The sequence below is a fragment of the Tursiops truncatus genome, chromosome 1, assembly GCF_011762595.2.
Source record: "Tursiops truncatus isolate mTurTru1 chromosome 1, mTurTru1.mat.Y, whole genome shotgun sequence".
Taxonomy (NCBI): Eukaryota; Metazoa; Chordata; class Mammalia; order Artiodactyla; family Delphinidae; genus Tursiops; species Tursiops truncatus.
Window position 1 is genome coordinate 79,239,443 of NC_047034.1, and position 21,645 is coordinate 79,261,087.

At 42.7% G+C, this 21,645-nt stretch overlaps 1 protein-coding gene across 1 annotated transcript in view; it reads left to right on the forward strand.

Annotated features, from left to right (window-relative positions):
• Positions 1 to 17,766, forward strand: part of TBX15 (T-box transcription factor 15) — a 103,412-nt gene extending 85,646 nt beyond the window's left edge. Inside the window, exons 7-8 of the mRNA XM_019919173.3 lie at positions 5,872 to 5,969; positions 15,259 to 17,766. Coding sequence (XP_019774732.2) covers positions 5,872 to 5,969; positions 15,259 to 16,043 — 883 coding nt within the window. The 3' untranslated portion in view covers positions 16,044 to 17,766. The remainder of the gene's footprint in view (positions 1 to 5,871; positions 5,970 to 15,258) is intronic.
• Positions 17,767 to 21,645: the final 3,879 nt, after the last annotated feature.

The following is a 21,645-nucleotide window of genomic DNA, read 5'->3' on the forward strand; positions in this document are numbered from 1 at the left end:
TTTCATGTCCCCTGGCTTACGGTCTTTCAACCAGTATTTAACATTTTTCTCTGCCTTGTTATTTGTTCTCCCTCCTCTGTCATGAATCTTTTCCACCATTGTCCTCTTGGCCATGTGGGTTTGCCAGAGAAAGTTGGCAGTTGTTTTATTATCTATGGCTCTTGCCCAGGGATGGTGTCATCTAACAGATAGACGTCTGTTTAATGGCTAACATATTGGAATCTGAAATATCTGCAAGATAATGAGGCCTAAAGAGGCTTGAGGGACACGTTTTTTTTGTTTTTAGAGGAGAGAATGAGAAATGAAATTAGGTAACGTAGAGGTCCTTCCACATTCAATCCAGAGCCAGGGGGCTGACACAGCTTTGAATCCCAGTGAAGGAAAAGTGTTTTCTCGTGTTACAGATCACAATCTGAGCAGATGGCGGGATTTCTTTTACTTGAGTTAGACCAATGGTCCTCACGCTTTCATTGTATTTTTCTCTCTTGTTTTGAAATATTTTGTCTTTAACCAATATGCATTTATTAAGTTACAATTAGGAGGGGATAATATCATTATCCCCATTTTACAGGTAGGGAGACTTTAGGCGTGAAAGGGTGATACAACTAGGCAACACTGCACTAGTAAGCGGCAGGGTTGCAGTTGGAACCCAGGCAGTCTGGCTCCTGACCTTGTACTCTTAACCACTATGCTAATCTGCCCTTTGTGTGATTTAGTATTACTAAGTTAAAGTGAGGCCATGCCAGTCAAATGCAAAGAAACTTAATGTTTTAGGCAGCCTGCTTTGTGTTATCAAGGATTTTTATCGTACTTCTTGAGGCAGCGAAAACTCCCTATGGACCACCGTCGCTACCTATTCAGACTCCAAGTGGGGACAGGGTTCCCAAGTTGGGAATCACTGGGCAAGGAACAATTTTAACTCAACTCCAGTCATCTGTCCATTGGACACGTGTTTGTCCAAACCATTGTAAAGCACATAGTGACATCCAGTTCATCAGGTAGATATATTTATTGTACATCTAAAGCCAAGTTTTGAATTGATGGCTCTTTTGCCAGTTTGCAGACCTCCACTGGGAGGTCTTTAAGAATATCTCTGGACAATAAAAACCCTGAGGAATCTAAAGATAGGAGCGAATTCCAGATCCAGTGAAGGAGAGGGATGTGTGGAAGGTTTGACCTAACCTCAGTGGACCAACGACAGTCTAAGGAAAAGGATTAGAAAGTTGACACATGGTGATTAGATTTGAAAGAACAGTATATTCTGGTTTTGTGTCTTTTCAAATGTTGGAACAGGAGGAGAAAGAATAGGAGTTCAGGGGCATAGTATCGCCCATGGGATAAAATCCAAGCGCCTCACATGGAATAAATACCCATGGTGTCCGCCTGCCTCCCCCCACCCCTGGCCCCCATCTCATACCTGGAGCTCCTGTCACTCTGAACTATTTTCAGTTCCTAGAACATGGCTTCTCTTCCATACCTCCACGTCTTTGCATATACTATTAACTCTACTAAGAAAGCTCCTTCTGCCTCTTGTCTGTGTGGAAAACTACTGAGTGCCCTGTAGCATTAACCTTAAACAACTGGCCTTTTATGGAATCCCCCTTGAGTTTTCCAGGTATATTCAGTACATCTTGCTCAGTGCCTCATGGCATTGTCTACACATCTCCAGTGTAGCATCTATCACACAGTTCAGAAATTAGTCATTTACATGTTGTTATCTTTTTGTTGAGCAGGATTCTCCTTAAGGGTAAACACCCTGTGTCTTTTTTGCCTTTATATCTCTTGAACCTAGCACATAATTGTTTTCCTGATTGGATAACCCCTTTTTGACTTCAAGACCCCATCTCAGTAGACTTCCCTTAGTCCTTGACTGTCTTCTATTGAGAGATAACCAGTGATCTTATCAATCCCTAGCGTAGGTTCCTGTTGTTAACGGTATCACCAGCAAAGAGAATCAGATGTCAGAATTACAAAGAAAATAAATAAAAGAAACATAAAAAATAATTTTCTATCTCAAGAGAAATAAAAAGCAGAAACTATGCATTGGTGTGTTACCTAACAGGTTCATGAATGTAGTTGTAATAATTATCATATGTTTGCTGAACTTCAAAAGGATGGTCCCAGCTTTTTTTTTTTGTTTTTTTTGAATGAGAAGGTTGGAAGAATATTTCTTTGCACTTTGGCTATTTTTACAAATCAGTTGATCTCGAGGCATCATCAATTTGCAAAAGACCTCTTTGGCTTGCTTCCTCTCCTTCCTTTTCTCTCTCCTCTTCAGTACATTCTGTTGGTTTGGCCAGTGAGCAGACTGAAAAGTCTAAAGAGAAGAGGCCTGGAAATCAGAGAGGTGATTACAGCCAAATGACTTAACAAAGGGGGTTTGGATATGGTCTCTGTTGTCACTGGAGCAAACAGGGAAAAGTAAGCAAGAGGGGGACACTTGCCAATTTGATCATCTTTGATTGGAAACTTAAGAGATGACATCAGGTCTCTGGTGTTCAGCAGACCCGGAGAGGCCCACCATGTGGAATATGTTAATGACATGTGGTTACCTAACACCACTTTTTTTTATCTGTTAGACAATGAATTCACTTTTAAGAACCTTGAGATAAACTTTTATAAAACTGGGATACAGTGATGATGAATAAGTAAACAACGTGTTGCTCAGTATAAACTTTGAATAGACATCCAAGTGGCTGAAGATGTCAACAGGTGGTTGGCAAGGATTCTTATAAGAGAAGATGAGAGTATAAATGACTGTCCTCTGCTAGGGAACTCAGACTCTGTTGAAGGTCAGAAATTCCATGACCAGAAAAGAAGAAACCAAAGGAAAACTGAAACCTCTCTGGGACCTGAGTCAAGAAAGGCACAAACAGCTATACGTAGAAGCAATTCCCAAGTTACCAGTTCTAGAGGACGCTCTCTGTCTTCAGATTCTTGATTTGATATCAAGTTGTTTTCCTAAGATTTAGGCTTAGAAAAAATGATTGCTGGTTAAAGTTCAGGAAATTGTGACTCAGTAATAAAAATAGTAATAAATATTAAATAAATAAAAATAGTAATACAAATAATTCCTTGACTTATTAATTCAGTGCCTATCAATTGAAGCCTTGTCAGGTAATAGGCATTGTGCTAAGTACTGGGAGGTGGAAAACCTGGTGGAGAGTGAATTAGCTAATACTTGTCTTGCTGTGGCACTCCACCCAATCCTGATAAATAGAATTAGTACTACTGAACAATTAGATCTATCCAAGGAAGCTTAATGGAGTTTGAGGACAAATAAGATGTGGCATATAGTAAACAAATAGGATTAATTTCCTAAAAAAGAGACCCACCCTGAATATATAAATAGATTCAGTAAGGTCCAGGATGAATCTATGAGAGAGAGATCCACAACAGATTAGTAAAGTGTGGTAAGGAATGTGTGGACTTAGCCATTAGATTTTGGTAGTCATCTCCCTCACCCAACTTCGTCACCAAAAAGACCCTTCTTGTGAAGACACCTGGACTGGATGGACCATGGGTGTGTCCATATGTGGTGTGTCACACATTGTGTTCTTAACAGTTAAGGAAGGTCTTCCTGATGAGGATGTGGAAAGTGTTTGGCACTCTTACCATTTACCCGTTGGTAATGGAACCAGAGGGAAATAGTTACCTCAGATACTTCAGCACAAGGTCAAAGAAAACTTTCTAACAGATCTGTCCCCAAACGAAATATTTTCCTTGGGAAATACTCAAACAGAGGCTGGATAACTCTCCATCTAAGATGGTATCATTAGATTTGGATAAACGGTCGCTATCCTATACAGCGTTGACTACTTAAATAAAATTATTAATACCTTTGCCATAGTCTTTTTGCCTGTTATGAAAATAAAATCAACATTGATTTTTTATTCCCTTAATAAATATAACATTGGAAGTATATCGGTGTATTATAGCTACCTCACAGTCTTCTATCACTTTATTATGAAATGAGAAAGGACTGTTCTTTGTCCTTGAGCTAATATTTTGTCCTCATCACTGGTACATGTTGCTGGAAAGAATGGAATAGGAGGTGGAACAATAGAGAGCTTGCCATTTGCAGTGAGCCTCCCGTGCCATTAAAGGGAATCCTAAGATGTTCTGGTGAGCCCCCAACATTCCAAAACAGGGCAGTAAGATCTAAGCCTGGCCTATCTATTTTTTATATCCATCAAGGCTCAGCATGGCTTTATCTGCCTATCCCCTTATTATTCTGAGCTCCCTAATTGCCTGGACTCTTTCTTCCCACAAGTAGTTTCATGTACTGCATTCAGCGTTAATGCAGGGTGACTATGTGGAAATGTCTTCTATTCCTACTTTTAACAGATTAACAGCTAATAAACACCATGCAACACCCTCTCCTCTCAACCTCTTCTAAAAATACAGAGTTTAATTTGCCAACATTGGTGTATTTAAAGCCTCCAAGATTCCAGGGGAGACTTTAGAAAGTTAACTGTGCAAGTAAGGCCAGTTCAGAGAGGAAATTTTCCAACACAAAGAGCCAATCAGTGTATCAGCAGCTCATCACAGAAGAACCTCAGGGGACCTTATAGTCATTTATAAGGAAGGGCTATTTGTTCTCACTTAAAGTAAAGCTTCTCACTTTATTCTTGCTGTGCCAGACTGAGGAGAATGCTGGAAATGTATTACCTAGGGAGAAGAACAGGCAGCATAAGTTTCATCTCAAGAGGGAAAGCTTGTCTTTTCCAGGAAGGGACACCATGTTACTTTCCAGCAACTTTGCAATGAAAGGACTTATGCCACCTACTCTTCTCCACCCTCCTTCTCCTACCTTCCTCCACCCTAACTTCCCCTCTTTCCACTTAGCTAGAAGTGAAGCAGTTAGTTTTAAAGAGGAGTCAGTAATCAGAAGCTGTGTTCAAAGCTTCAAACAAGGCACCAGCCAATATTCTGTTTTGAGGATACCGAATATCAGCAAGAATATGTCTAAGATAATCCAGATAGCCTGGATAATTATGTTAAAACACTGTTTGTCAACATCTCATATATATATACACATATATATGATAGAGAGAATTTATTGAAGGATAAATTAGGCAGTGTGCACATAGTTCAATTAATGGGATTTCTAGTGTCAATGAAACAGAAGCCTTAAAGTAATACATGGGTAAAATACTGGATGTTTCCTAAAGTCCCAAGTACATGACTCTCAAAGACCAGTTTGGTTATTATATTACGAAATACAGATAAACATTTACAGAAATGTATTGGTCTTTTTGTTTGAGGTCTAGTTTCTGGGACCAAACCCTCTTTGTGCCCTCAGGTAGGTATTTCTTGTTGCAGCAGAAACTCAAGTATATTTGAGTGCTTACCTCTCCTATTTCTATTATGGTGCTTGTCTCTGTTTAAGAGGATTTAAGAAGCCTTTCAAGGCGCAGCAATATGACAGTTTCATGGACTCCACATACCCGGTGGTGGAGTTGACTCTGGGACAGGCTGTGTCATTGTTTTCTGGTAATGAGGATCACATCATCCTGTGCTAGAGAAATGGTCAGTGCTACTCTCTGCTCAACTCTATTCATGCTACCAGTGACCTTGACCTTTAACACACTTAACATTTTTTTCAAGCAGACCAAACCTTCTCTGAAGAAAGGTTGAAGTGAAATTCCGTCATAGCTCTGACTTGCTTGCAGATAATCTGAATTGGGTTAATTTCTTCTTTTCCTTGAAATCCAGCGGCATCTGTACCTGTGCTCTTCCAGACTAATTTACCCTGGTGGTGTGCATATACCGCTTCTCAGACAAACCACTTAAGGATTTTTTTTTTTAAAAGTCCATGCATTTCTTGGGATTATTTACAACTTCCTTTGCTGGCTTTTCTCTGTGTAGAACCGGACTGGAAGCCATCATGGAGACTTATGCATTCTGGAGACCCCCTGTGCGCACGCTCACCTTTGAAGATTTCACCACCATGCAGAAGCAGCAAGGTAAAGCCCTGGGCAAGGCCTCTGCTTAGAGGCAGCGCTGGGGAGGGAATGGGAGCCGAACTGAATATAGCACATCTGGCCCCAAGCCAAGCCACGAGTTACACCGACTCTCCTGGAATGAAGAGAACTAGGTAGCTCCGTAAATAACCAAGGCATCACCACTTGTGCAAATAAGCAGGTTTCAGAGGCAGTGTTTCACCTGGCACCCCAAATTCTCTCTCCCTTCCCAAAAGCCAGGTTACGTAATGGTGGTGAAATGATTATTTCTGTCACTAAGCGCTCATGTAGCCCTTGGGATTTGGAGATCTTCATAATAATTTCATTTATTACTCATGGCAGCCTCATCGGTTTTCTTGTTCTAGTTTGTAGATGAGAAACAACGTAGCTCCCGACAATGGGGATAAGTCGCTCAGGTCTGACAGTGGGGAGGGAGCTGCCGCAAGCCCCTCTGAATCTTGTAACTTGTGCTCTCTCCTTTTTTGCTGACGTGGAGCCACAGCCATCTCAAGGGCATGGGCGAAGTGGACTTTTTCCTTCCATCGCTTTGTGCTTTTCATCCAGTTTCTAATCTCCCTTCTCTCGCAGCTCAGGTTGGGAAGGCTGTGGCCGTGTGTACAGATGGCTCATGGGCGGATTTCAACTCCTCTTCTCAGTCTAACCACTGGCTCTCCCAAGGCACAGCACCCATGCACCTGGGTACCCAAGTGAAAGCTTCCCAAAATGTCAGACACTTTGTGAGTTTTCCTCTCCACCCTCCTCTTGCCCCAAAGTGACAGGGATCAAAATTACAGATGGAGCTCCTTCTGTTCTGTCAAATGATTGCCATTAATAGGGTCCTAGTTTTTGAATTTGGGGCTTTGTGATGTAGGAGCCCCTTCTGGGACTTGATAACACATTATAGTATATTCCCTTCTCAGGGAGGTTCTAGCAGTTTGCACACTAAATTAGGTTTTGTAACCTAAATTACTGAACTCCCTCAGGTTTTAAGATGGAGATGGTGATTAAAAGCAGCGGCTCTGGAGTGAGGCAACTTGGGTTAGGCTCTTGGTGACCTTGGCCAAGTCCCTCATCCTTTCTGACATTTAGTTTTCTCTTCTGTATAGTGGGAGGATATAATAAAATTCTTGTGAGGATTAAATGAGATAATGCATTTAAAAACACAGTAAGCCCTCAGTACATGCTAACTGTCATTGTCATCATCAACATCATCACTGTCTTCATTCCCCTCATGTAACTGAGAAGAAAATGCACCAGGGACAGGAACTATTGCTGTTCTGATGAATAATTATTCAAAACATGATTAGACCATACATCTTCACAGGGATCCGGGGAGGCAAGTGATCCAGAATTTCCATCTCTTTTTTTAATAAGTGGAGGAGAAATGGAAGCCCTTCGTATGAAGTGACTTGCTCCTCATAATGCTGTCATAGAAGCAGGGTCCATATGTATTCAGGGTGTCACTGTGGCTTTGATGCCCTCATGGCCCTTAAGAGGGCAGAGGTTTATGGAAGTCAGGAAATCTGGGCCTTCGTCTTTGATGGCCACTAACCCTCTATGTACCCTTGGCGAGCTTCTTCTACTCTTGAGTCCATTTCCTCACCCCAAAGAGGGATCATTCTTTTTTGTGAAGAATTTAATATATAACATGCTTTATTTAATATATGCATTTATTATTATTAATTTTTTTTGTGGTACGCGGGCCTCTCACTGTTGTGGCCTCTCCCGCTGCGGAGCTCAGGCTCCGGACGCGCAGGCTCAGTGGCCATGGCTCACGGGCCCAGCTGCTCCGCGGCATGTGGGATCCTCCCAGACCGGGGCACGAACCCGTGTCCCCTGCATCGGCAGGCAGACTCTCAACCACTGCGCCACCAGGGAAGCCCCCATATAGGCATTTGTAAATGCATTTAATATATTTAATATATAAACATGCTTTATAAATGAAAACGTGTCATGCAAAGACACTTACTTGACCCTATTTATTTCTGAGGTGGCTTCTTGCTCATCTGCCTTTGCTTGATGTGTTGGCTTTCCAAGCTCTAGCTAAGCAGGAGTTTGTATCACAGAGGCTGGTACGAGACGGTGGGCAGGGATATTGCCAGTTCCTGAGAGCAAGCATTGGTGGCGACATTGTGTTCACTGCTGTGTCCCCAAAATCTACTCCAGGGCCCGGAACCCAGGAAGTACTTAATGAACAATGAATGAGGTCACTTGGTGGCACTGTGGCTCAGGTAGGCAGGGTCACTATCTGATTAAATCTTGGAGCACAGCCACCTGAAATGTGCGTGGATACAGATGTGGAGTGATAGTTGTGGATGGCTACCTGCATTTCACCAGCATGTGGATCCACTGGGCAGGTGCATGCCTGGGGAAGCTGCAGGGGAGCCTGCGTTGCTAAGGGGTACATCATAGCAGGTTTCATGGTGCTTCTATTGAAAATTTATTGATCTGAAGACTTCTTATTGACATGTGGGAAACAATGGTTTAAGAGACACTGAACTCTCAGACCAAAATGTCACTCTTATTCACTGAGTCCCTTTTTATGCTGATGGGGGGAAATGAGTGTGGAATTATTGGATACATATGGTGGTGAAATGGGGCTAGAGGAAAAGCCAAGACTCTATTAAATAGTTTAATTGGAATACATTTTTGAACTATACACTGAACTTGATCCAGATTCTCATTATTAAAAAATATGTGGCTTGGTTTCTTGACGTTAGCAAAGGATGTAAAAGTAACAATACGCATTCCCTCTTCCTTTAAAAACTGAGTGTTCCAGTACCTCTGGACAGTATCAGTCCTAAAATGAAGAAAAGAGACACAGCCATCTGTGTTGAACTGTTTTGTGTCTTAGAAGACGTAAAGAGTGGTGAGCGTCTAGTGGAAGCTTCAGTGGCAGACTGATTTTGTAGTAACTCCCTTTTGGTGAAGAGAGTATTGGCAGTGTTGACACCAAACCGAATATCCAAAGTGACCAACCCACCCAGGTGTCCACATTACCTCATTGCTTCAAGCACATGAATATCTGGATGTCAAACACGTGGCCTTGGGACAGTTTTGTGCTGTTACTGCTACTGGACACTGGATCAGCCATTCTGCTTGAGTGAAGTTCAGGGTGCTTTTCCCCTCTTGCCTTTGCTGTCATTGTAATTTCTCTTTCATTGAGACCCATCTGTTGATAAAATTTCAAGGAATGTGCTTAGGTGAATTAGCCATGGTTTTAAAAAAGTCCAAATCCTTCTATTTTCAAAAACATATTGAATGGATGCTCTATAAAGTTGTTTTCTCTGATGGAGAAGAATGCGTGGGATTCATTATCCTCTGCCTTTAACACAAAAGTAAACTGAGGCGTAGAGCAGCCTAGTAACATGTCTGCAGTTAAGTGGTGACAGAGCTAAGTTGAGAACTCCAGAGTGGATCTCCTGCCTTACTGGGCACTTTCCTTTCCACCACACCTTCTTCCTTTTTACTTAACACACACACACACACACACACACACACACACACACACACAATTAGCTCACTCATCCAATTGATGGCTTAGTGTCAGCAACTTGACTGTGAACTCTAAATAGTAGGTCCATATTTCATTTTTATGAAGTCAAGGGTATGGTTTTATTTTCAGACATCTTCATTTAGAATCAGCAAGGAGTTTATACTGTCGGAGAGTCTGGAGATAGGAATTATATTTCAGGAATGGCTTTTTCCTGAACACTACTTGTGGCAGGACAAAATGAGCTAAACAAGTAAGTTATGTTGGCAGAAGTGGAGTGAGGTGACACAGACGAAGACGTAAAAAGAAATAAGAGCCAAGTTCAATCCTGCTGTTCTGATGATATCCTGATGTTGCTGTGAGGTTGTTCTGATGATATATATATATATATATATATATATATATATATATATATATATATACATACAATGGAGCTATTTGCATAACCAAAACTGAGAGAGTTTTTGTGGGTGGCATCTCCAAGTGATCTGACAACTGTTGTGAGAAAAGGAGCCATCCTGGACCAGAACACCAAAGCGGATCATACGTCTCCATCTGTGGATAGAAGGAGACCTGCCATTTACAGAAGGCCTCCCTTCTCAACTGGTGGTAGACGTCACTAGATTTCAACACCTTTGCATCTTTTAATGTTTGTCAGGCAGTTAAAAATTAGGATCATGAAGGTCTCTGTTGGTGTTGGGATTTTCATCAGTTTGATTTGTGTTAATTAGAGGCTGGTCAGTGAAAGATAGCAAATACTGAGCAAATTCATAGTAGTAAAAAGATTGGGAATGGAGTCTTTGAACTACTGTGTGATCATTATAATGTTTCAAAGGTAGCCAACTTATGCTGATCTCGTTTATCCCTGAGACAAGGAATAATGCCTGTGAGGAGGTCTTGACAAGGAGGGGAGAGTATCTCAATTCAGTCTATTAAAGCAAATGGTTATTGGTTACATATTCTATTTGGGCCCGAAGTCCCTTATGCTCAATGCATCCAAAATGGAGTCCATGATTTACCTCACAGACTTGGCGCCCTCTCCTGGGGGAAGGACGCCACTATCCATTAATCACCTTAGACGATTGCCTCCCACCTTACGCACCATATCCAACCTTTACCAGGTTCTTGATTCTGCCCACGTCTCTAGTCTCCCTTGCTACCACCCCACCCCAAGCCATTATCATCTCTCACCTGACTTCATTCTCGGGCTCCCCAGGGTGGTGACATAGCTACCAGCATCCCTGGCACCTGCATCTTTTTAGGCTTAAATCGGACGTCAAGGGTCATGTGCCTCTGTCTCAAGATTTCCAGCACAATCTCACTGAGCCTCACTGACTCTAATTGGGATACCATTGAATTAAGTACTGTGGCAGGGTGTGGGGATGCTTAGATTGTCCAGGCGTGCGTCACGTGCCTTCCCTGGAGGTACAGGTGAAGGGGTAAGAGTGGGAAAGGGGGTGTCTCTCAGTGGGAAAATGGTACTGTTGCCAGGAGAGAGGCAGATTAGTTCTAAATGACAATAACAACAGATGTAAACCGCAGCAGGAAAGGCAGTAAAACAAGTAGCAGAGAAAACAAGCAAGTTAATGGAAAGTGAAAAAGTGGGGGGTATTCCACCTAGGGAATGTGATAGGTGTGAAATAGGGCCATTGAAAAAGCAGAGAGACTCAGAACCCAGAGAACCAATGTGAAAAATGAGAATGGGTGAATATATTAAAAGCTATTCTAAAGGGAAGAGGTTTGGATCTATGCATATCTTTAAATTTTACGGAGAAGGATGCACTAGGAATCTTTCTAGGATTGAAAGCACGCAATTCCCATTAGCACTATAATGTTTCACATTTGCATTTTGAGAAGGGCACTTATTTCAACGAAGGGGAATTCCTTAGTTGGGATGAACTGGGTTCTGATCATGAAACTTTATGGCCTCTGGGTTTATTCCCTGGGATCGGTCCATAGGGTGCTGACGTATCACCTCTTACCTGTTTGAAAGCCTTGAAGAAGGCTACTCAAGGACACACAGTGAATCAGCACTCCTCAGGGACAGATGCCATCAAGTTCTATGACAGAAGAGTGCGGTTCGTGGCACCGAGCAATTACACGGAGATTTATTCTTCGCTAGCCCAGATGGGGTTGTGTTTCACTGTGTTTCGATTTTTTTTTTTTTTGGTGAGGGGGCGGAAAGCACAACAACATAAACCCAAAAGGGAACTGTACGTGAAAGCCTCCATGTTACAGTCTGGAAGTGATCAATCTAAAGATGCAAAAGTCAGCAGGTTTGGTATTCAGGATTTTCATGGTCACATTTAATTTGTCTTCATGGTACACAAGTCTATTCTAGGTTATTGCCCTTGTATGGAATCGCTGCTAAACACGTATTCTTTTTGGTCATTTTGACTGTTAGCTTTGGATATTGGAGCAAGTTAATGTTGAGTACGAATTTCGGGTACCTTCTCACTTTGAGCCATGGGTAAAATAGGATGCAGGGAAGTGCGGTGGTGGGGGATGGGTCCTGAGAGGCTGGAGAGTTTTCAGCTACTTAGAGCATTACATTTTAGTCACCTCTCAGATGTGGATTAAGACCTCTGAGGAGAGTGGGGAAGACACCAACCTACCTGTCTGTGTTCAGTTCCACTTTGCTTGATCTGATCTGAGAAGAGATGGAGACATGGGGCATCTGATTTCCATCCCAGGTGGGGAGTGAGGGGGCAGGGGCCGATAGTTTGGAGAGGAAACAGAGTTGGATTAGCCTTGGGGATATGGGCCCGGTGGGTGTCCAGTTCTCCATCATTCACAGTTCTGAAGGCTCCTGTAGCCTGTTACATCCAGGCAGTTGGCTGTGACATGATGCTGCCCAGAGTGTGGAGAGGCTGAGATGCTCATCTCCATGGACAGAGGCCAACACCCCACAGCCATCCCCATTAGGACCCAAATGCCCTAAGATGCCTTTCCCCTTCCTTCACTTCTTCTTCACTGATAGAAGAGAAAAGAAAAGGAAACACATTTTTATGCCCGTGTGCGCTTTGTAATCTGTATTATTTCATCTGATTCTCAATACATACTTACAAGGTCAATATTCAAAATTCCATTTATTTGGAGAGGCTCACTTGCTAAGGTTCCGTATCAGTAAGACAGCTGGGATTAGTACTGGGCTTGTCTGACTCTGTAGTCCACATTCATCCATTTAATGAAGTTTAAATCCAGACTCGTAGAGCCTTCCGGACCCAGTGAGCACAGAGGGGAATAAGGGAAAGAAGAGAAGGCCACGCAGGAAAGGGAGGCCTGCTTTCCTTTGAGAGGCAGCTCTGACCCCTCTGTATCAGAGTGGCCTGGCCTCCCGCTCGGCCCTGGCTCTTCTAGGACGAGAGGCCTCTACGCAGCTGTGTTGAAATGCACAGGGAGGGCAGCCTGCCTCCTTCTGCTTATTTAGCACTTGGCCGGCACGCCCAATCTTGTTTAACAGCTGACAAGCTGTTAGATCGTAAGAGAGTAAAGACTTCTCAGTATCTCGGTTTGCTTCTCTGCATAAACGAGTGCCATAGTTTCTCTCTCTGTGTGGACTTTGAAAAACGGCTGTTATCTGTACTGAGTATTTTACGTGCACAAGAGCACTTCTTCAAAGGGAATGGAAGCCATGTGACCTTCTCCTGGGCAGGCTTGCTCTCCCTCTTCAAACACTAGCTCGTATGGGCGCTCTCTCCCCCTGAAGCTCAGCAGGCTACCAAGTCTCATTTCCAGTGAGTGTCATTTGAAAGCCAAAGCAAGCTGACTACAAACTTTTTAACATGTGCCTCTCATCTGCTCAGCAGAAATCCCTGTAACTTGTTAATAGTTCCCGTCTTATTTTTTTCTAGTGAAACCAATTGAGGCCTTAAATCAGTACCATTCGTTCCATCTTGGGCCATCCGAGAAAACCATTTAGGGTTGTAAAAAGTCATCTGCTCCATCTTGCACTTCCTGCTGCAGGGCTAGGGCTCGGGCCTGATGGAGCATACCTATCACGGGACGGTACAGCGTGCTGAACAGGGGGTCTCCTCCAGGACCACATAAACACCAGATCTGGGAGGGCAAGGACGGACTTTCAAAGAGAGGAGACTAGATACACATCCCATAAAACACAAATCTCTTTACAGCTGGAGTTGAGTTTCTCTATTTGTGCCGTAGCACTTATTTCACTGAAGTGCCTGGCATTTAGGGTGGAAGAGGGAGAAAATGTGGAGGACGCCTCAGAGAGGAGCCCCACGCTGGCAGCAAATGAACCCCTGAGCTTCGCGTTAAGTCACCGTAGGCTAGGCTGTTCAGTGGTACAAAAACAAGAAGTGTGTTTTCCATCATCCTTCTTAGCTTTCCCCTTCAAGAACTTCCTCGTGCTTAAATGATTCCTCGGAAAGTACTTGTTACTGGCCATTCACACTTTAGCGGAAATTAATCCTCAGACATAAACTCTGAGAAGGACAGAAACTGAATCCTATCAGTTGGAGCCCTTGTTTCACAGATGAGGAGATTTAAGACGTGGCCTGCCTTGCCTGTGGTCAGGAGCTGGCTGGAGGCCAGAGAACCTAGAATCAGGCTTGATGCCCTTCCTTCCATGGTCAGTGCTGCCTTACTTCTCCAACGGCATTTACAATGTTGGCCATATCTCAATTTGTGCAATAAAAATCTTTTTACTTCTCTTAAGGGAATTTAAGATATAGACAAGAAACAGAGAAGGAGAATTTCCTGAAATGATTCTGAAATCAGGAGCTGTTTAGATCTAAATCCAGTTCTACCTTGGAAGTTCATTGGGGAAATTCTTTTGACCAAGCAAGAGATGATATTGGTTGGGCTTTGTGAAAACTTTAACTCTGAAAAAAACCATTAACAAGAGCTAAATTTGTATTTCTACAGCCAAAACTGCTACGATATCTGTGGAGGTAGGCTAAGGCTTTTTGGTTTTTTTTTCCTGTGCTAAAAATTAGCTTTGGGTTTCTCTTTGAGGTATCTGCCTCTCAGCTTGCACACCTGGACCTTCCTCCCTGGTACACTGTGGATGGTTTCTTTGTATCCCTATATTTCTGGAATCCTGATGATTTTATTCACATTTTTTCTCACTGTTAAAAACCTTATTCCTGCTCCCTTCTACTTAAAAGTTCCTTTCCCCTTGTATAGCAGCTCATGTTCTAGGACCCCCTGCATGAGTTGTGGGTGACCTAAAGGACAAGATGCTCCTTGAGAATCACAGCGCTCGTCAATTCTGGGCAAGTCCCAACCTTGCCCTGATAGAGAAATTCCATCATGGGAGACTCCCTATGGAAGACAAAGTAGCTGCCCATTCTGGAATTCACAGGAAAGGTCCAGTAACCCTGACACTCACCACTGCCTTCACCTTCCAGTAGGTGAGATAGGAAGTGGGTGCAGCACTGCTGCTCCCCAGCCCAGTAAAGGGGAGGCTTGGGAAGGTCATTTTTGACCTTCTTAAGTTACCTGAGAACACATTTGAAGTAGACTGGGTTAAACTGGCCCTTTGTCTGTTGGTGCATCGGCCACCAACCCAGTTTTAATATCCCCAGGTTATTAGAACAACTCTCTCAAATACAAATTCAGGTATTTTAGGAGATAAAAGGGACCTGGACATCCTCTAGCCAAAGAGTGGTCCTTGGACCAGCAGCCTCAGTATCATCTGAGAACTTGTTGCAGATTCTCGGGCCCTGTCCCAGACCTACAGAATTCGAAACTCTGGGGTAGAATCAGCGATCTGTGTTTTAACAAGCCCTTCAGGTGATTCTCATGTCTCAACGGTATTTATGTTTTATTTTTCAGGAGGCAGCACAGGCACTTCCCCAACCACCTCCAGCACTGGGACACCATCCCCTTCAGCTTCTTCTCATCTTTTATCTCCATCCTGTTCTCCTCCAACATTTCATCTGGCCCCCAACACTTTCAACGTGGGCTGCCGAGAGAGCCAGCTGTGTAACCTAAACCTCTCTGATTACCCACCATGTGCCCGAAGCAACATGGCCGCCTTGCAGAGCTACCCAGGGCTGAGTGACAGTGGCTACAACAGGCTCCAGAGTGGCACTGCTTCAGCCCCTCAGCCCTCCGAAACCTTCATGCCCCAGAGGACTCCATCCCTGATCTCAGGAATACCTACTCCTTCCTCGTTGCCTAGCAACAGCAAGATGGAAGCCTACGGTGGCCAGCTGGGGTCCTTCCCCACTTCCCAGTTTCAGTATGTCATGCAGGCAGGCAATGCAGCGTCCAGCTCCTCATCACCACACATGTTTGGGGGCAGCCACATGCAGCAGAGCTCCTACAATGCCTTCTCTCTCCACAACCCTTATAATCTATATGGATACAATTTCCCCACTTCCCCAAGGCTAGCTGCAAGCCCAGAAAAACTGAGCACCTCTCAAAGCACTTTACTCTGTTCTTCTCCTTCCAATGGGGCCTTTGGAGAGAGGCAGTACCTGCCTACAGGGATGGAGCATGGCATGCACATGATTAGCCCCTCAGCCAATAATCAGCAGGCGACTAACACCTGTGATGGCCGGCAGTATGGGGCCGTCCCAGGCTCCTCCTCCCAGATGTCCGTTCACATGGTCTAGTGGCCAGTCCTAGCACCACCGAGCCTACAGCAGCCAAGGCCCCAGAGTCTCCATGGGCAGATCCTTCTCTTTGGGAGCCCAATGCCTTTGAAAAACAGGAACTGTGTATTATTATTATTATTATTTTTTTACTGGAGGAGGAAAGCACATACCCAAGAACAAGAGACATTTAAGCCACTGAAGGATACTTGTGGTGGAATCATCTCTAACTCAGTGGCCATTCTCTTGCCTTCCCAAATCTTAGTTTTATAAAGCATCGTCTCCCCAGAGTGGCCTTTGAAGAAACTGAATAATCATTTTATAATAATGTTAAGGGAGATGCTAGCATGTAGCAGTCATGAAAATTACCCACACACGAATACAGGTCTATACATACATACATACACACATCATATGTGCATACATGCATACACACATACATATATATTCATACACAAACTCATCCATACACAAACATACATGCACACGGACTCGGAACTGGGTGAACTCTGTGGAGGGAAGCCCAGCATGGGTGCTTTCACCAAAAATGTGTCTAGGTACAACAGTAGATGGACTGGGCCAGCAGTAGCTGCCAGCGTTGCTCCTCTGCAGCTTACCCTGTTTCTGGAATGAACCGTGTATCCTGGAACCCCTTCCGGTCAGTGAGGGTGGAAAGACATCAGTACTACAACTGGACCGGGCTTCCTGAGAAAGATTGCTTTTGAACATTGGCTCTCTTCAACTGGTGTGCGGTCATTGATGTTCCCAGTGGTGCCTGTGAAAAGGGGAGTAAGAGCAGATGAAAGAGAGAGAGAGAGAGAGAGAAAGAAGAACGAACAGAGACCAAGAGAGAGGTGGAGAGCAAGACTGAATGATGAAGTGAGAGCAACGATGAGAGTTTTAATTCACCGAGGAAATGTGGTTTGGGTTTGTTTCTCCCCCTCTCCCCCACAGGTTATGGAAGGAACCATGAAGTCATTGAGGAGTAAACCTCTCTGGGACACTGCATGGTCAGAGCACTGGTGAGAAGCACCGGGGCAAGGAATGCGTCTTCATGCCACAGTTCTGACCATTGTGATCCAGAAGAGAGGGGCGCCACACAGGAAGTGCCGATTCCAGAGCATGCAGCCTGGCAGGGGAAAGGAAGTAGAAGGAGTGTGAGGAAGGAAGGGTTTTATAATCCCGACAGATGATACCAAGAACAGAGGTGACAAATGGAGGTCTGGCCTTCCGAATGCCAGGTCCAGACACCTGACCTGGATCACCTGCCCATCACCCCTGTGGCAGGAGGAGTCCTGTCATGTTCCAGAGAATTGCAGATGGGTCTTCTGCATCCTTCGACCTGCCCTTAGATCGCCATTTTTTTTTAATCAAATAGTTCATTGCAATTTTGAAGTTTTGGATTTTTTTCCTTCATCTTTCCCTTCCCCTTCAAATCCTTTAATGATAAGAAAACAAGTGAAGTTTGGTACAAGCTAAACTTTTTAAGTGGTGTGGAAATGCAAATAATACCAAGTAAAAGAATACAGATATTATTAAGAGTTTTGGTTTTGAGGTGTTGTAGATAAATGTATTTATGTGCCTAGTGGGGAATCCAGTATTATGAATATTAAAAAAGGGGGCAATAAAAAGGGTATGTAAAATATGTATGAAGAAAAGGTGTATAAAAATTTGCCCTTATGCACGGAACTCTGTTTCTAAGTGCCAAGCACAGAAAGCCGCTAAATAAAATCTTTGCAATTGTTTTCTGTGTGTTCGTTCATATGGAAAAAGCAAGCAGCAGCCGATGCCTTTACATTGTGCTTTACAATAAGCACAGCACTCTCATCTCTACTATGTAACATGATCTTTATTCAGAACACATGAAGTATATATTATCGTCCTCATGTTATGATTAGTTACTAAGCTCCAGAGGGACTGAGTGAATTATCCAGGTCCACACAGCCAGTCAGAGAGGGAACTAGGACTTGAAACCAGGTGTGACTCCAGTGGGATACCCACTTTCATGTTAGCTGCAAAAACCTGTGAGTCTAATAGCAATCCTCATCGTCGCTAAGTGCCAGATATCATACCATGTGTCTTATGTGAATCCTCCCACAATTCTGCGGTAGGTATTATTTTTACTTTTTATAGATTTGGAAACCAACTTTAAAAAGGTAAAGTAATGAACCAAGGCCCTCAGGTAGCAAGTGATTGAGCTGCTAATTTGACATTATGCCTTTCTGCTGGAGCCCCAGCAGTCTCAGGACGCCCGCGGACCATCAAGAAAGAATTCTAAGGGATTGGGGCAAAAATGTCTCTGAGGCTGGGTTAGGACCTCAGATTAGGATGTTTAATCATAAACATATACTCTCCCCCTTGAATGTGCCACCCAGTGCAGGAGGAGTGATTTTGAGTTGTCATGCATCAAATGACGATTTATATAAGAGACTAATAAAATGCCCAGGGCTATTCCATTTGTAAGCATTTTCACAGTGGTTAGGCAGGACATATTGTTTTGCAAATGGGAGACTAGGGTTATAAAACCTGGGACCTGTCTATACATAAACGTGGCTGGGAAGCAGCAGAGCCAGGACTTAAAATCTCCTGCTCTTACACCTGCCTCAGACTGTTTCCCAGTGGACAGTTACACTGGAAGCCCACTGACCCATTTCACCAGGGCTTGATTTGGGGAGAGTGAGGCTGCTGGACCACCATACTTGGGTTGGGAAAGCAAAAACTTTAATTAGTCATTGCTTTGGTTTTATGAATAACTTCAAAGAGTGGCATGCCAGTTAATTCCATTAGCCATCAGATTGTTGCTAAAATAGCCGGGACAGTAGCTGATCGAGTATCTTCATGGATTGTAAACTCGCTGGGCGACATCTCAAAACTTAAAACGACACTGTTATTTGAAAACCTTGCATTCAACACTTCGCTTCATAACGGTAGACCGAGACCAACTACATATGAAGCTTATTGTTATTCTTACTGACTTAGCAGCATACCAAATATTGTTCACTGGTCTACCAGTGTTTGAGGTTTTAGGTAATAGATAAGCATGATACGTTGAGCAGCAAACTCAACACAGAACCTCCATATTTTCATTTAACAGTAAGAATAATAATTTCTTGTTTTATTTATTATTTCCTATTAAAGAGCAATAATCATTTAAGAGTTTTAAGTATAGGTAATTTCTATAATTTGGATGAATTAGAACAATCTAAGCTGGTTACATTTGAATTGTAGCATACATTTCTACCTGCAACTGAGAAAGTAATAAAAATATTTATTTTAACACAAACTGGATAAAGAATTGTCAAGAATATACTCTACCCAATTATCTTTAATGAAATGGTGAAATTTTATTTCAATTGACACAATGATCGCATACGAAGGGCTATTGAAAGATTATTCTTCTTTGAGTTAAGATGCTCATGTTTTTGAGGAAAGGCTGTCTTGTTCCCCTTTGATCCTCAAGGCCCCAATATGAATCCTAATACATAGTCATTCTTACTGTTGAATTTGTTGGCCAAACCCACTTTTCAAGGGTAGTGCAAAATGGTTACGTGGCCGAATTCAGTCCAAATTAATGGGACCCACATTATCAAAGATTTATTGTTCTTCACATAGCATTCTGTGACAGATTAATGAAAATTTACTTTAGAAACTAGCTTGGCAGCATCCATTACACATAATAGGGGTTTTTTAAAAATACATGTCATAGTTTTGTCCTTAAAAGAGTTCACTTTTTAGGCAGTCATGCGCATGTGAGGCAAATGATATAAAACGCTCTGAAAATTCAAAGAAGTTATTCAGTGTAAGAAGGTGAAGTTGGGAGTGTTTTCACTGGGGAGGTAGAACTTGACTGAGATTTGAAGGATGCTCAGAATTTTTATGGAAGTTAGGAATGACGGGTTAAGAATGAAATAACATTTTAAAAGTCGATACAATAAATAAGTTTTGGAGGGAAAAGGATAGCATCTCAATTGAAACCTGGCAATTTAATAAAATTGGAGGTATTCGGAAGCTTCTTGCAGCCTACAGACTAATACCCTCTTCTATGAAATATTGTATCATTAGTGGAAGTTTTGAGGGCTGAGATGGAAGGGCAGAGCTCTTTGGCTGATGACACATATTTGATTCATTGGTAGGTACTGAGGATTTCAGAGAAGCTCTGCTGTACCAATTTGCATTCAGTAAGCTAAAGGAGAGTTGTCCTCTCAAGGAAAACCAGTCACAAAGACACATTTTCACAAAGCTTTTCTGCTTATGATTGTCAACTGGAGATTTGATTTCCTGAGAGGGCCATGACTGTGACCGGCTTCATTCATTCAATTCAATAAATACTTATTTAATGCCTATCAGTCACTGCCCTCCCTTGACACGAAGACATAGAAATGAACAATTAAACTTGCTCCTGCTTTCAAAGAGCTCATGGTCTGGTGTGAGTGACATAGCAAACAAATGAAGAATATAATTTCAGACTGCAAACATCATTTTGAGGAAATTAAAAATAATAGGATGATAGTGATTGGGGAATGAGGCTCATCTAGACAGGGTTTTCTAAGAGGGCTACTCTAAGTGGGTGACATTTGAGTTAGTGCAAAGGAAGACCTTATCTTAGAATTTGCTTACTCCAGCTTATGACAAGGGCAGCCATACCCTCACTAGAAGACGTGCTCTGCTAGTTTTGCATTAGCTGAAGCCAGGCATTTTTGTCTTTCCGAAGGCTTTGTAGCACTGATACTTATTTACTAAAGCCCTGCTGCTGACTTTCTGGGACCAGGGCCATTTAGGGGCTCTTCAGATCTGAATCTGTCTTCTACATGGTCCCAGTGAAGTTCTATTTTCATGACTTGGTAGAGGATGAGAGTCATCCCTTCTCTCTGACTTTATTAAAAGGTTACAACAAGTGATCAAGCAACCAATTAATAATCATATTCATAATAAGAAGAAAATACTAAATACGGCTTAGTCTTCTACAGTTTTCTCAGAACTATTCTGTGTAATAGATAGCAAAAATTTCTACCTTCAAAAAGATTTCAGCCTGGTCGAGGAGTCAAGATATATGTGTATGAAACAGTGAATAATAAAAGCATTAAATTGGTGGTAGAGACCATATATGGGGCAGAACTTTAGAATGAAGCAAATTTTCATTGAGTCTTTATTACATGTTCCATATTATGCAAGGTTATCCTATAATCCTTGCAACTACCCTCTAGGATTTGTATTTCATTCCCTATTTTATAGATAGGGAAACTTGAAACTTATAGAGGTTTAGTAAGGTGCACAAAATGAACACAGCTTGTATGCAACAAAGAGCTGCAACCAACGCCTTTCCACTACTGTGTTTTTCCCAAAATGAGATTTATAAGGTCAATAATAAAGAGAGGTGTTCATGGAGAAGGTTGAATTTGAATTGTCCTTTCAGAATTCATGGAAACCGCATAAATTGAGGAGAAAGGAGGGCGTCCAGATGCGAGGGTGGGAAGTAGCATGGCAAAGACAGGTGTTCTCTGTATGGGACAATGAGTTATGGTAGTGGGATTGGGGGAGAGGATGTTCGCTCTCTTAAGTCAAATCTCAAAAATCTTAAGTCGTATGTTCTCCCTGCTGCTCCTAGTACGATGACTCTGGATTC